We start from the raw sequence: 14,164 nt of genomic DNA on the forward strand, positions 1-14,164 counted from the left end.
ACAAGAAGGAAACAAAGGATACTCCAAAGAATGAAGAATCTGTAGAAGTTGGATCTTCAAGTTCTGCATCAGCATGCTCAAAATGTGACAGCTTCAAGACTGATAATGACAAACTCATCAAAGATGCGGAAAGTTTAGCATTGGAGATCTAGAAGTTGAAAGATATAAAGCAAGCTGATGATAAACAGATTCTTATGGTTCAGGAAAATTGCAAAAACCTGAAAGCTGAAAATGACAAACTGTTAAGTAATTTGAACAGTTTGACATTTGAAAACAAGAAGTTGAAAGAAAATGTAAAGGTTTTTGAAAACAAACAGAAATCGTCAGAAGATGAGGATTTCTGGATTAAGCTTGAAAATAAAAATCTGAAAGCGAATGAATCAAAATTTCAGGAACAGATAAAAGTTCTGATGAATGAAAAATCTGTTCTTGAAAATTTGAAAAATGAAAATGAAAGTTCAATCAAGTCTCATCTTGAAAGAATTTCTCAGTTTGAAAAAGAAGCTGAGAATTCCAGAAGCAAGATTGATGAACTTGAGAAGAAATTGATAGGTTTTGTGACATAATCAGACAATTTAAAATTTCCCTGTCCAAAACCAATCAATTCAGTTCCAATAAGTGACAATGTCACAAATTTTGACAATGTCAAAGTTGAAGGTTGTGATGAAAAATCTGATGATAAAAAGGTTAAAATTGAAAAACAAAAATTGGTTTTAAATTTAAAAGAAAAATCTCAGAAATCTGTTCTACAATCGACTGAAAAAGGTGAATGTTCTAAAAAGAAACCTTTGAAGAAGAAAGTGGAACAGAAACAAAAGGAAAGTAAAAGGTCATCAGATCGATCATCCAACCATAGTGCTCAAAAGCTAAGTTCATCAGATTTGAGAAAAGAGTATCACCAAGCCAAACAATGTTTTGATCTGAGTGTTTGGACTAAAAATGGTGATAGGTACGATAACAGAGTGTGCTACAACTGCGGCTATCATGGACACATTGCTGTTAACTGCCGGTATTGGAGTTATGAGACCAGGAGGTGCTTTAATTGCAACATCAAAGGTCACATTGCCAGAGATTGCCCAAGGAAATCTAGTGAAAGTTTGAGGGTTAATTCTCAGAAAACGGCAAAGATTCCAGTCAAAGTCAAGCCCCAGGAACAGAAGGTTTTGAAACCTGTTGGTGCATGTTTGTGACAACAACTTAGATTTGGTCTTTGGATATCTTGTCATTAGTTAAACGATAAACAGTTAGCGGGTTTAGCTTTGTAATAGTTAGTTGTAATGTTTGGGCTAACTAAACCCAAAGGATTGGGTGATGGGGGGCGAATTGGGCCTGTCCAATTCGCAGCCCATGTTGTTTGACCTAGCCCAGTTGTGAACCTTGTGTTATATAAACAAGGTTAGACATTAGGGTTTAGGTTAATCAGCCAAAACAGTTTGTGTGTGAGAAATTCGTAAGAGGCAATAGGCTTTGGACGAATTTGAGAGAGAGAGGATTAGGGTTTTGATTGATTGTAATACTTTGGTTTGATAATCAATAGAAAACCCGGATTGAAAGTGATTTGGTGTTCTACACGTTTTCTGCTACAATCTGATCTAGAGGATTCCGCACTCTAGGTTAGATAGACGATTCTGTGAAGATCCATACATCAAGGGGACCTACAATTGGTATCAGAGCATTAGGCTCTTGAAGGCTTGGTTCAGAATTGTTTGCTGCAGAAACAGGAGTGATTTCGATTTTTTTTGTGAAACCTGAAAATTAGGGTTTGCAAAATTTTCGAAATTTTTGTGTTGGTTGATAAAAATTTTCGAAATTTTTGGCAGTTTTGATCTTCTGTTTTGTTTATTTGGTGTTTTGCAGGATTTCTGGAAAGATTCGGTTGATTGTTTGAAGGATTTTGGCTGGAACCACTTGAAGATTCGAAGACTGTTCTTCGTGTTCTTCATTAAGTTCATCAAAATTTTTATCAAAAGTTGACTGATTTGCTTGTTTGATTTTGCAGATTTGTGTTGGAGAGGAGATAAGATCTTCAAAATTTCGAAAAGATTGGATTTCCATACTAGTTTGGCGAATTTGATTAAATTTGCTGACTGACCAGCATATTTACCAGCGAATTTGGGACGAAATTTCTTGGTGATCGGCGAACTTAAATCCAAAGGCGACTTTGGTAATCGTGTTAGTTTCCACAGCGAAATTATCACGGTTTCAGCGATTTTACCAGTCGTTATAATAGCGAACTGGTTACCCGGCGAAATTAATCTGAGCGAAATTGACAGCGAATTTGACCAGCAAAGTTAACATATCGGCGAAATTGCCCAGCGAATTTAACTGATAAACCAGCGAAATTAAGTGAAAACCAGCGAATTTAATAGCAAAGTTAAGAGGTGGAATTTCAGTTGGCAAGCGTCGGAATTTTTTCAGTGTTTTGCAAATAGAAATTGATCTGTACCTCGTTTGACAGAACCGTTTGCGCCGTTAGATTCGTGTGATTTTTAGGACAAAAAAAAAAAAAAATCCCGAAATCGGTTTTTGACATTATATATCATTAGATTCGTCTTTTCGAGACGATTCTAAAGGTGTAATTTGGTAACCACTGTTTTCGGAGAAATATTGTACGGTTTTATCAGTACGGTTACAGTTAAACATGTTTAAAGATGATTAAAGTGGACAATGTCGAGAAGTGGCCAAAGCTTACAAATGTTAACGATTATGCTGTCTGGAAGGAGGAGTTTGAATTGGTTGTGAAGAGCGAAGATACCAGAATGTGGTATTGTATTATAGATGGATACATTGCTCCTACACGTCGTGTTGAAGGAAGGACAAAAGTGATTTCTTATGACAAGATGGATGAATCTGAAAAACTGATGGTTGATTGCTACTCTGACGTAGAGAAGAATGACAAGCTGCTAGATGCTTTGCCTACTAAGTGGGATATCTACACTTTAATGATCAAGGGTGAAGCAGATTATGAAACAAAAGATCTTGAAGAGGTAGTAGGAAAGTTGAGAGCTTATGAGCTCAGCATGAAGAAGAAAGATACTGGATATGATCAGGTTCAAGATCCGGCTGTTTACAATGGGCTTACATCTTCTTCATCTCACAACGCTTCTAGCGACTCTGCTACTGCGTTTTTATCATGTGAGAATGAGCAGGTCATGGTGAATCAGGATGGTGATGTGTATTTCGTTGCTGCTTCAGGAGGATCATCAGGAGTAAAGAATACATCAACCTCTAAGCAGAGTACTTCTGCTAAGTCAATGCCAATGAGTGTGAAGTCTGCTGAAGAGCATCTGGCTCTACTTGCTTCGTTTGTTGCTTCCTATGAAAACTATATTCAGGGAAAGATTTCTGATCCTGCTACTTTAGATGAAGACTATGATCAGATTGACCCTGATGATCTTGAAGAGATGGATTTGCAATGGCAAATGGCCATGATTTCTAGGCGTGTGAAAAGGTTCATGAACAGAACAGGAAGAAAGTTTATGGGAAGGAGTGTTGGTTTTGACAAGACCAAAGTGAGGTGCTTTAATTGTCAAAGTTATGGGCACTTTGCTAGGGAATGTCAGAAACAAAAGCAAGATAATTCGAGCCAGAGTTCAAACAACAGGAATGCATCAAACAACTCTAGCTCAAAGGCGTTGATCTCTACTGCAAGAGAGGGTTCATATGATTGGAGCATTCACTTAGAAAGTGATGGGAATGCCACTCAAGCATTCATGGCAGAGATTACTCCAGTCGTTGATGGTGAAGCTAAAGTAGATGATGCTGATGTGAAGGTGGATGCTGATGTGAAGGTGGATGCTGAGGTGAAGGTAGAGAATAGAGTTGAAGAAAAGAAGGTTGATCAGACAACAGGTGCTGAAAATGAAAAACAAAAGTCTGAATATGAAAGAGAAGCTGAGGAAAAGGATGCAAAGTATAAACAATTGGAAGCTCAGCTTGCAGCTCTAATGGCCAACCTTGACAAACAGACAGGAGAGGTAAAATCTAATTCTGTGTGTTTAAAATGTCGTGAACTACAGGGTGAGGTTGACAGGTTGTCAGCACAAAACAAAAGTTTGGTAAGTGAGATGTCTAACATTAAAGAATCAAACTTTTTTGCTAAAAGAAATGAAACGTCATACTTGAAGAAAATAAAAGGTTATGAAAGTGAACTTGATGCCGTAACCTGCAAATTAAATGAAAAACTTCAAGTCATTGACTTAGCTCATGACATGATGGCTGAGAAAACAAAAGAAATTTCTGATAAAAACAAAGAGTTGTCAGATGCTCAACTCAGAATTGTTGAACTTGAAAAGAAATTGGGTCAATTCAGGGATTCTGCTTTTGTTATGAAATATATGATGGGTGGGTTAAAGAAGAGTAATGACAAGACTAGTGTGGGATTCCAAGGCTTTAATGAAGTCCCACCTCCTCTTAGTCATGATTATTCATTCCTACCTAATGAAGATGAGCTAACAAATTTCATGTCAACAGCACCGAGTAGTTCCACAGCAGGTCGAGGAGATGAGTCTGAGAGAGATGAGGCCAAGAAGGATAATAACAGCAAACCTATTTTGAAAACAAAAACTTCACATCCTAGGAATAAAAACTCAACTTCTGTTAAAAAGATTAGTTTTGTTCAAGGAAGTGACATGAAAAACAAAACAGCTGTTATTGAAAATGAATCGAACGTAGAGTTTGCTAAGAATAAAAACAAAGAAAATTCTGAAATAAAGCAAACTGAACCAAATCCTTCTGTGGCATCATCATCAAAACCTGAATCTAGTTCAAAGGCTTCAGATAAGAAGTCTTCGAAAAGGATGTCTTGCTTCAAATGTCACACCAAAGGACATGTAGCTAGCTGCTGTCCTAACAAAACGAATGAAGCACAGGTGAATGAGAGGAAGAGAGAGAAGTCACCAGAGAAAAATGGTGATAAGCAGGAGAGAGAATCCAACTCTCCAAAGAAATCTGCTCCTAAGCAACCAGAAACAGTTGTTGTTGGTGAGGTTAAGGCTGAAAAAGGAACTCCACAAGTTCCTCGTTTTCAAAGAAATCAACCTAGATTTCAGCCTAAATCTCCACCAGGCAGATTTGAGAGACCTAGAAGCAGTTCACCAAGAATGAACAATCAAAATACAAATAATTTCAGAAGTCAAGGTCCATATCAAAATCGATACCAAAATAATGGTGGTCGAAATTTTTATAACAATGGCTTTAGAAATTATAACTATAATGCTTCTTGGAATCAAAATCAAAATTTTCAAAGGTCAAATAGTCCAAACACACATAGGAACCCTCAGGACCAAAGACCTAGTGGAAGTCAAAATCAATTTCCAACAGGTCTACGATCCAAGACTCCAGCTAGGAGTAATGGATATTGGATGGATGTTCCGGTGGTTGGTGAATTTGGACGACCCAAGACCATTAAGGCTTGGGTCCCCCAATCTAACTAATTTTCTGGTTGGTGTGTGCAGGAGCTGCTAAGGAGGATTATCAACTTGTGGTATGTTGATAGTGGCTGCTCCAGGCACATGACGGGGGATGCGCGGTTGTTGACTGAATTTGAAGATTATGATGGAGGACATGTGAATTTTGCGGGTGTGAAAGGTGGTAGAATTACTGGTCGAGGAAAGGTGACCAATGGGAAGATCACACTGGACAAAGTGAACTATGTTGAGCAGCTTAAACATAATCTTATGAGCGTGTCACAAGTCTGCGACAAGGGTCACTCGGTCCATTTTACCAAGAATGAAGCTTTAGTGTTGAAACCAGGTTTGAAGATACCGGACGATTGGATAATGATGCGCGCGCCAAGGAGAAATGACACTTACGTCATGGACATGGGTGCTAAGGATCCAACTGCAGTGGTGGCGTGTTTACTATCAAAAGCATCTGAAGCTGAATCGATGTTGTGGCACAGACGCATGGCCCATATTCACTATCGCAAAATGAACTATCTTGTTAAAAATGAGCTAGTGAAAGGGGTTCCATTGCGGAGGTTTCAAGTGGAAGACAAATGTCTTCCATGTCAAAAGGGAAAACAACACAAGAAACCTCATAAATCTAAAACAGTAAATTCCATAGATGCCCCTTACGAATTACTTCACATGGATTTATTCGGTCCAGTGAACGTGAGGAGCATAGGTGGAAAGTACTATTGTTTAGTTGTCACTGATGATTACTCACGTTACTCATGGGTTTTCTTTTTAGGTACAAAAGATGAGATGGCAGAGATGCTGATAGATCTTTTTACAAAATTGGAAAATGTCCATGATGCAAAGATCAAGAGGATAAGGAGTGATAATGGCACGGAGTTCAAGAATCGTATTCTGGATCTCTATTGTCTTCGCAAGGGAATTGAACATCAATATTCTGCTCCTTATACGCCTCAACAGAATGGAGTTGCTGAGAGGAAAAACAGGACGTTGATTGAAGCCGCTAGGACGATGCTTTCAGATTCTAAGCTACCAGTTCTTTTCTGGGGAGAAGCTGTGAATACAGCTTGCTACATCCTAAACAAAGTGTTGACTGTTAAACGTTTTAACAAAACTTGTCATGAATTAATGTTTAACAAGAAACCAAACTTAGAAGGCTTTGAACCATTTGGATTACCTTGCACCATTGTGCGAAATAAAGATAAACAAAAATTCGGTGAGGTGGCTGACGAGGGCTACTTTCTAGGTTACGTACCTGGCGCACCGAATAAAAGGGTTTTTAATCTAAAAACTGGTAAAATTGAGGTTGTGTTTAATGTTGAAATTACTTCATACAAACCTCAACAGTCAACGAGTGGACCAGCTATATTATATGATTATGACAGTGTCTTTAAATCATTTAATATTCCTGAGTTTTCCAATGCAGATGAGTCTCAGCTTATTCAAACAGTGATTGGTGATGATGAAGGCGAGTTCATGCCTAGATCGAATGTTGATATGACAGGTGCTCCGGAAACTTCCCAAGATGCTGCTGATACTGATTCAAGTGACGATGAACCCTAACCCAATCAGGGGGAGGATTTCATTAATCCGTTTGCGGATCAGCATATTCAGGGGGAGGTTGGATCAAACCTTGGTGACAATTTGGAAGTTGATGCTGTTGCTACTACATGAGCAAATAGAGATCATCCAGTTGACATGATTCTTGGAGATCCTGCTGCAGGTGTTCAGACAAGAAGAAGCATAGCAACGAATATTGGTTTATTTGTGTTGATTGAGAAGACTGGGATAGTGAACGAGTGCTTGTATAGTTGCTTTATTTCCCAAGAGGAGCCGAAGAACATTCATATGGCTCTTAAAGACAATTCATGGGTTGAAGCTATGCAAGAGGAATTGGCCCAGTTTGCTAAGTTGAAGGTTTGGGAGTTGGTTGATCTTCCTAAAGGTGAAAGAGAGATTGGCACTAAATGGGTGTTTAGGTGCAAGAAGGATGAAAGAGGTATAGTCACGCGAAACAAGGCTCGATTGGTGGTCAAAGGGTTCAATCAGCAAGAAGGGATAGACTACAATGAGGTGTTTGCACCAGTGGCGAGGTTGGAAGCAATTCGTTTGTTTCTAGCTTTTGCTTCTTTCAAGGGCTTCAAAGTTTTCCATCTAGACGTGAAGAGTGCGTTTCTTTACGGGAAAGTCCAAGAAGTGGTGTATGTCTCACAACCAGATGGGTTCGTTGATCCAGATTATCCAGATCGAGTGTACAAACTTGATAAGGCTTTGTATGGGTTACATCAAGCTCCTAGGGCGTGGTACGAGACACTGTCTACACATCTGATCAAGAATGGTTTTGAAAGAGGTCAGATTGACAGTACACTGTTCATCAAGAGGAAGAAGGAAGATTTTCTGTTGGTACAGGTGTACATGGATGACATCATCTTTGGGTCATCAGATGAAAGCATGTGTAAAGAGTTCGAGCGGGTGATGAAGAGCAAGTTCGAAATGAGTGCTATGGGTGAGCTGTCTTACTTTCTGGGACTACAAGTTGAACAGAAGGCAGATGGGATGTTTATTCATCAAACAAAGTATGTGTATGACATTTTGAGTCGGTTCAAAATGAATGATTGCACTACTGCCAACACACCCATATGTGAAAATCACAATCTTGGCCCAGATCATGAAAGTACTGAAGACGTTGATCCTACTCAATACAGGGCAATGATTGGTTCTCTAATGTACTTGACTGCTTCAAGACCCGACATCATGTTTGCCGTATGCTTATGTGCCAGATATCAGGCGAATCCTAAAGAGTCACACATGAATGCAGTGAAGCGCATTATTCGTTACTTGAAGGGGAAACCTAAACTTGGGTTATGGTATCCAGCTGATAGTGATTTGACGTTTGTTGCTTACACTGACTCAGACTTTGGAGGATGCAAGTCGAACAGAAAGTCCACAACAGGTGGTTGTCAGTTCTTAGGAGGTAGGATCGTGTCTTGGCAATGCAAGAAGCAATCCTGTGTGTCTACCTCTACGTGTGAAGCTGAATATATTGCTGCTGGAAGCTGCTGCTCTCAGGTTCTCTGGATTCAACAGCAAATGCGCGATTACGGTTTGGATTTCACTCGTACTCCTATTATGATAGACAATAATGCCACTATTTCAATAACTAATAATCCCGTGAATCACAGTCGCATAAAACATATTGACATACGTCATCATTTTATACGGGATTGTGCTGAAAAGCGACTGATTGAATTACATCGAGTCGACACAGAGGATAACCTGGCAGATCTTTATACTAAAGCATTTGACAGGGCTCGCTTTGAACACTTAGTCGAACTCAACGGGATGAGGAATCCTGAATAACTGGTTTTTCATAAGAATTTTTGTAAATAGTTTACTGCTTTTCTTAAAAATCAAAAACACAAAAAAAATTGAAAAATCAAAAACATAAAAAAAATAGAAAATCAAAAATGAGTTATCACTGTGCGAAAAGAAGAAATGATAGTACATCAGCAAGTTAGACTGTCACACTGAACTTGAACATAAATTGCTTAAGTGTGATGGCAGCTTCATCATACGATGTACCAGTAGGCAAAAAGCATGAAATAATCAACTTACCAATGTGATATAAACTTAAATGAACTGAATATGAGTGGGGAACGCATCAGTGGTGTATGGTGTAATAGCCTTAATTCTTGCGTTGATAGATTGCCAAAATCTGAAGTTTTGGGTCTTTATACTGTTATTTCATCTAGGGATATCTTGGCTGTCTGTCTGTTATAATTAAAATTGTACATGACCTCAGGAAAGAAAGTCACTTGGAATTAGCTCATTTCTATTTGAATGTTTGTGTTTTCCCGATACACACAATTTTGATCTGATTCTGAAATCTTCTCTGAAAAAAAGTCGTGTACCTCCTCTGCTGCATCCAGATATATGCTGACCTGGAGGTGCTAGGCAACGACAGCTTCTGCTGCATCCAGATACATGCTGACCTAGCTGTACGTTGTCGCGCTATAGATCTAATACACCCGAAAGAGGCCCTCTAGTGGCCAAAAGAAACCCAATAAACCTATATCAAACTGAGAAAATCTCATTTGATTTGTATATTATATCATATCTGCTAAAGATCTATTCTTTTCTCTTCTCAATCCATTCCCAGTTACGATTTCAGAACTCAGGATTGGACTTGTGAAATATGTGGTAGGGAAGATACTTGCATGATAGAGTGTGCTGTTTATATTTCCAGGATTTGATTAGTCTTTCTTTGGGTGTTCATTGTTAAGAAATCAAAACATGATAACACATATTATATGCATATCTAGACACCGTCATGATATCTTAAAGTATGACTTCAGTATACTCACCTACTACGATGAATCTTTGTGCATACCTTGATCGTAAGGGTATATCCTGAAGTGGGACACGCTCTTATGTCAGAAATAAAATTACCTTAACGTATCATATGGTAATGGTACTTGAAATGTTCATGCATTTTGTTTAAGTGGACAAATATACTGGTAATCGTCTTGAACTGCTTTTCACTAAAACATTACATAAAGAATTATCTAATTGTGTGAATCAGTTTGATTGTGCTGATATGATCTTCTTACCAGTGATTCTCGCAAAAATAGAGTGTTTATTGCTTTTGTATTTACTTGCTTTCAAAAAAATATAAAAAATCCAAAAATAGTGTCTTTTTCTGTTTAAAATTCTTAATGTACGGAAAACTGTTATTCTTGGAGGAATTGTTACTGATAGGGGGAGACGGTGTTAGTAAGTGAGCTCAACATTTTCAATCAGACAGGTTCTTGTGTGTTGACAAATGTTTTTTGTGTGTTGATGATAAGTTAAAAAAGCTTAATCTGTGATACAGTTTAACTCATCTCTTGAAAAATAATAATTTATTTAACTTATGTTGAAAAATTCTTATGGTTTCTCGAGATGTTTGTTTTATAGTATACAGATTGAAGCAGTTTGTTGCTGAGAAGTTGCTGTGAAGTGTGAAAATGAGAGTTTGATTGGCTGCATGGTAGAACCTCCTTTCTATATTGCAGACAAGATTGAAGAGTTTGAAGATTGCTGTGCAAATGCTGAACTGGAGTGTACTCAAACGCTAACGTGTTGAAGATTTGGTGATTGGATGCATCAGCTTAGGGGGAGTCTGTTGCTGCTAACAGAGGCTGTTGAAGCTAAAGCTATCCAAAGACCAAAGATAGTGCAAGAGTACATGAAGTTGCAAGAAGACCGAAGACAAAGTTCTGACTCAAGACAAAGTTTTTATGAAGCTATTGTCAAGGGGGAGTTTGTTGGTGCATGTTTGTGACAACAGCTTAGATTTGGTCTTTGGATATCTTGTCATTAGTTAAACGATAAACAGTTAGCGGGTTTAGCTTTGTAATAGTTAGTTGTAATGTTTGGGCTAACTAAACCCAAAGGATTGGGTGATGGGGGGCGAATTGGGCCTGTCCAATTCGCAGCCCATGTTGTTTGACCTAGCCCAGTTGTGAACCTTGTGTTATATAAACAAGGTTAGACATTAGGGTTTAGGTTAATCAGCCAAAACAGTTTGTGTGTGAGAAATTCGTAAGAGGCAATAGGCTTTGGACGAATTTGAGAGAGAGAGGATTAGGGTTTTGATTGATTGTAATACTTTGGTTTGATAATCAATAGAAAACCCGGATTGAAAGTGATTTGGTGTTCTACACGTTTTCTGCTACAATCTGATCTAGAGGATTCCGCACTCTAGGTTAGATAGACGATTCTGTGAAGATCCATACATCAAGGGGACCTACAAAACCCAAAGTTCAAGAACAGTCAATTCCGGAAAAGAAAGTTAAACTTTCACAGGGGCAGAAAGACAGACTGAGAAAAAAGAGAAAGAAGGCGAGTGAGTATCTCGAGAAGATTTTGTCCTCGGATTCACCAAATAGAAAGAGTAAAAGTTCTGATGAATCAATTTCCTCGATTGCAAAGTCTAGCAAGACAGATTCATCAGATACAAATCTGAGGACTAAAGAGGAAAAGAAGAAAAAGGAAAAGGTCGGCGATGAATCTGACAGATCAAAGTCGGACAAGCCACCTTCAGGAAATGATTCTGGTTCGTTAAAACTAGAGGAGCCTTTGGTTGAGGTAAAAAAGGAGAATTCAGGTTTAGCAATGGATGATGCAAATTTTCCACCATTGTTGAACAAGAATTCGAAATCACCCAAGGACCGTCAGGCTTGGGTGAATCTGTTTAAATGAAAAACCTGACTTGCCGGAGATCCCAAGATGGTATCGTGGATCATGAATCGGCACATTTCTTGAGAAATTTCACTCTGGTGATTTTTCGTCTTCAAAAGATAAATCAGGGACATTAAGTTGTACTTGATTCATCTTTCCTATAAGTAGTAATTTGAAAAACAATGTGATGAAACCCCGAGTTTATGAAATATCACACAAAACTAATTTTCTGGAAAAACCATTTTGATTAAAACAAACTTGAGTGTTTTGAAATCATTATGGGAAAATAGTTTGTTGATAGGGGGAGTTCTGATTGTTTACGCCAAGTGAATTGCGAATTGATGCAATTTGATATCGGTTGTCATGTTTTTGTACAGTTTGTTTTCAATTTTTCGTTAATGTGTTTGCATTTTAGGGGGAGTAGAAAGTAGAAAATTTCCAGAAAATCCAAAAACATTAGAAAATTTGAAAAATACAAAAACATGATAAAAACTAAAAATGAGTTTGTTGTGAAAAAGAGGAAATGATAGTACATCAGCAGACTATCACAACATGCTAAAAATTTGGAAAGTTTAAAAGTATTAAACAGTCTTACTGCGGATGTGTCAGTAGATTTTTACACATTTAATAAACTGTGACAAGATATAAACCTAAAACAAACTTGCTTGATTTGTGGGTAACTATTCTTGGATATATAGGTAACCCCTGAAATCTCGTTTGAAAGGTTTCTTTTTCTGATATACTAGGTTTTTATACTCTGTGATATCTGGGGTATTATCCCGGGACTTCTGCTGAATGGAAGTTCTGACCTGGTCCCCGGATAATGCTTGCTGCAATATGCTTGAAACATAGCATAAAGCCCTCAGCTGATTAGACAATAAAATTGATAATCAGTTGTTGTAGCTAAAAGATCTCCTAAAGGGGACACACCGAAAAGTCGAAGCTGATATCTCTCTGCGCATACGGAAGTATCGACCTGAGATCCCTCATCCCTCGCATATCCCCTAATTTATATACAGATATCAGTTATAGTATATTTACCTGTAAATCTGTACATTGAGATCTGGATACGGGAGTATATTCAAGTGGAGTGATACACAATTAAGTTCAAGTCTCTAAAACACTAATATCGTATCTCGGATCAGTTGAACGATTGTGTGAAAATTTAAATGGATCAGTATACTGACAATCTAGGTAAATTGTTTAAAACTTAAAATGAAATCAAAGCTTAACGGTGTTAGTGATTTGTCTCCTAAGCTGATATGATCCTCTTATACAAACTCTCAAAAATATTGTCTGTAAATATTTCTTTACTGCATTTTAATTCTCTTGTGTCAAAAATTCAAAAAGATTTTCAGTGTGTTTTAGCATAAAGTTTTGAAAAATCAAAAAGATTTTCGACAACTGCTATTGAAAAGTTGATGTTCAAAATTCCGAGTGCTAAACATGACGAACAAATGGTTTAGGAGAGTGTGTTGGTTTTTGAAAACAAAAATGATATATATCTTCATGTGGTTCTTCAAATTGTGAAATCATTCTGTGATTGTATAATTTCTGCGAATGATTTATTAGATATTTTCATATTATCATTGGGAGATTTATTTTTGGGTAGAGGATGTGCAGGTTTCTAAAAGATAGAGGATCAGGTTCCGATACCTGAAGTCTTTATGATTACAACAAGCCAGACTGCGATCCCAGCTTATCGAAAGGGGGAGTCTGAAGATATCCAAGTAGAGATTGTGTGAGAAGAGTCTGTTAATGATAATGAGAAGAGAAGAGTAAGAGTTGAAGATGCTTGCACTGTAAGAAAGACTGAAGTCGTTGAAGACTCGACACTTAAGACTCGTCAACATCTGAGGGGGAGTCTGTTGGTGCAGTCATCTGTCGACTACGTCTAATGTCGAGTCTCGGTCTCATTGCGGATCCGATCGGGCATGACATCACGAGTGACATCACCTAGGTGACATCACAAGTGATGTCATGATTCAAGAATTCAAAGAATGGCCGTTTATAATATGCACTTCAAAAGGATTTACAAAGTTCCACAAAAGACAAAATGATTTCCTTTGGATTGTGATTGGACCAAATAATGGTCCTATGAGAATCCACCAAATGAGGTCCAATGGTATAAAATCTCACAAGATGACAAAAGCTTTTATTCATATGGTGAATCGCTTTTAGCTACAAGGTGGATCGCTTTTACGGCAATTGACATGGATCGCTTTTAAAGAGTTTGTTGGAACCGCTTTTATGGCTGTCACTATAAGCGATCCAGAACTAGTATAAATAGCTAGTCTTGCATTTCATTTGGAACAAGTTTTCAGATCTGGTACCGAGGTTTTCCTTGTGAATGTAAACAGTGTAAAATCAATCTACAAGAGGTTTAAAGTGTGAATCTAGCTGTGTACGCATCCGTTTCCTTGTTTCCGCCTTTGAAACAGAGTTGAGCTCTTCCGAACGACTCGTTTAGGTCGAAATTCGATCCTACAAGTTTCCTCCTCTTAATTCGGATACGAACTTCTCTG

The 14,164-nt window shown here is 37.9% G+C and overlaps 1 protein-coding gene across 1 annotated transcript in view; it reads left to right on the forward strand.

Moving 5' to 3' along the window:
• Positions 1–2,651: 2,651 nt before the first annotated feature.
• The window catches only part of LOC110875411 (extensin-like), a 39,587-nt gene continuing 28,074 nt past the window's right edge, over positions 2,652–14,164 (forward strand). Inside the window, exon 1 of the mRNA XM_035976891.1 lies at positions 2,652–2,864. Coding sequence (XP_035832784.1) covers positions 2,652–2,864 — 213 coding nt within the window. The remainder of the gene's footprint in view (positions 2,865–14,164) is intronic.

This window comes from Helianthus annuus, chromosome 9 (genome assembly GCF_002127325.2).
Source record: "Helianthus annuus cultivar XRQ/B chromosome 9, HanXRQr2.0-SUNRISE, whole genome shotgun sequence".
Classification (NCBI taxonomy): Eukaryota; Viridiplantae; Streptophyta; class Magnoliopsida; order Asterales; family Asteraceae; genus Helianthus; species Helianthus annuus.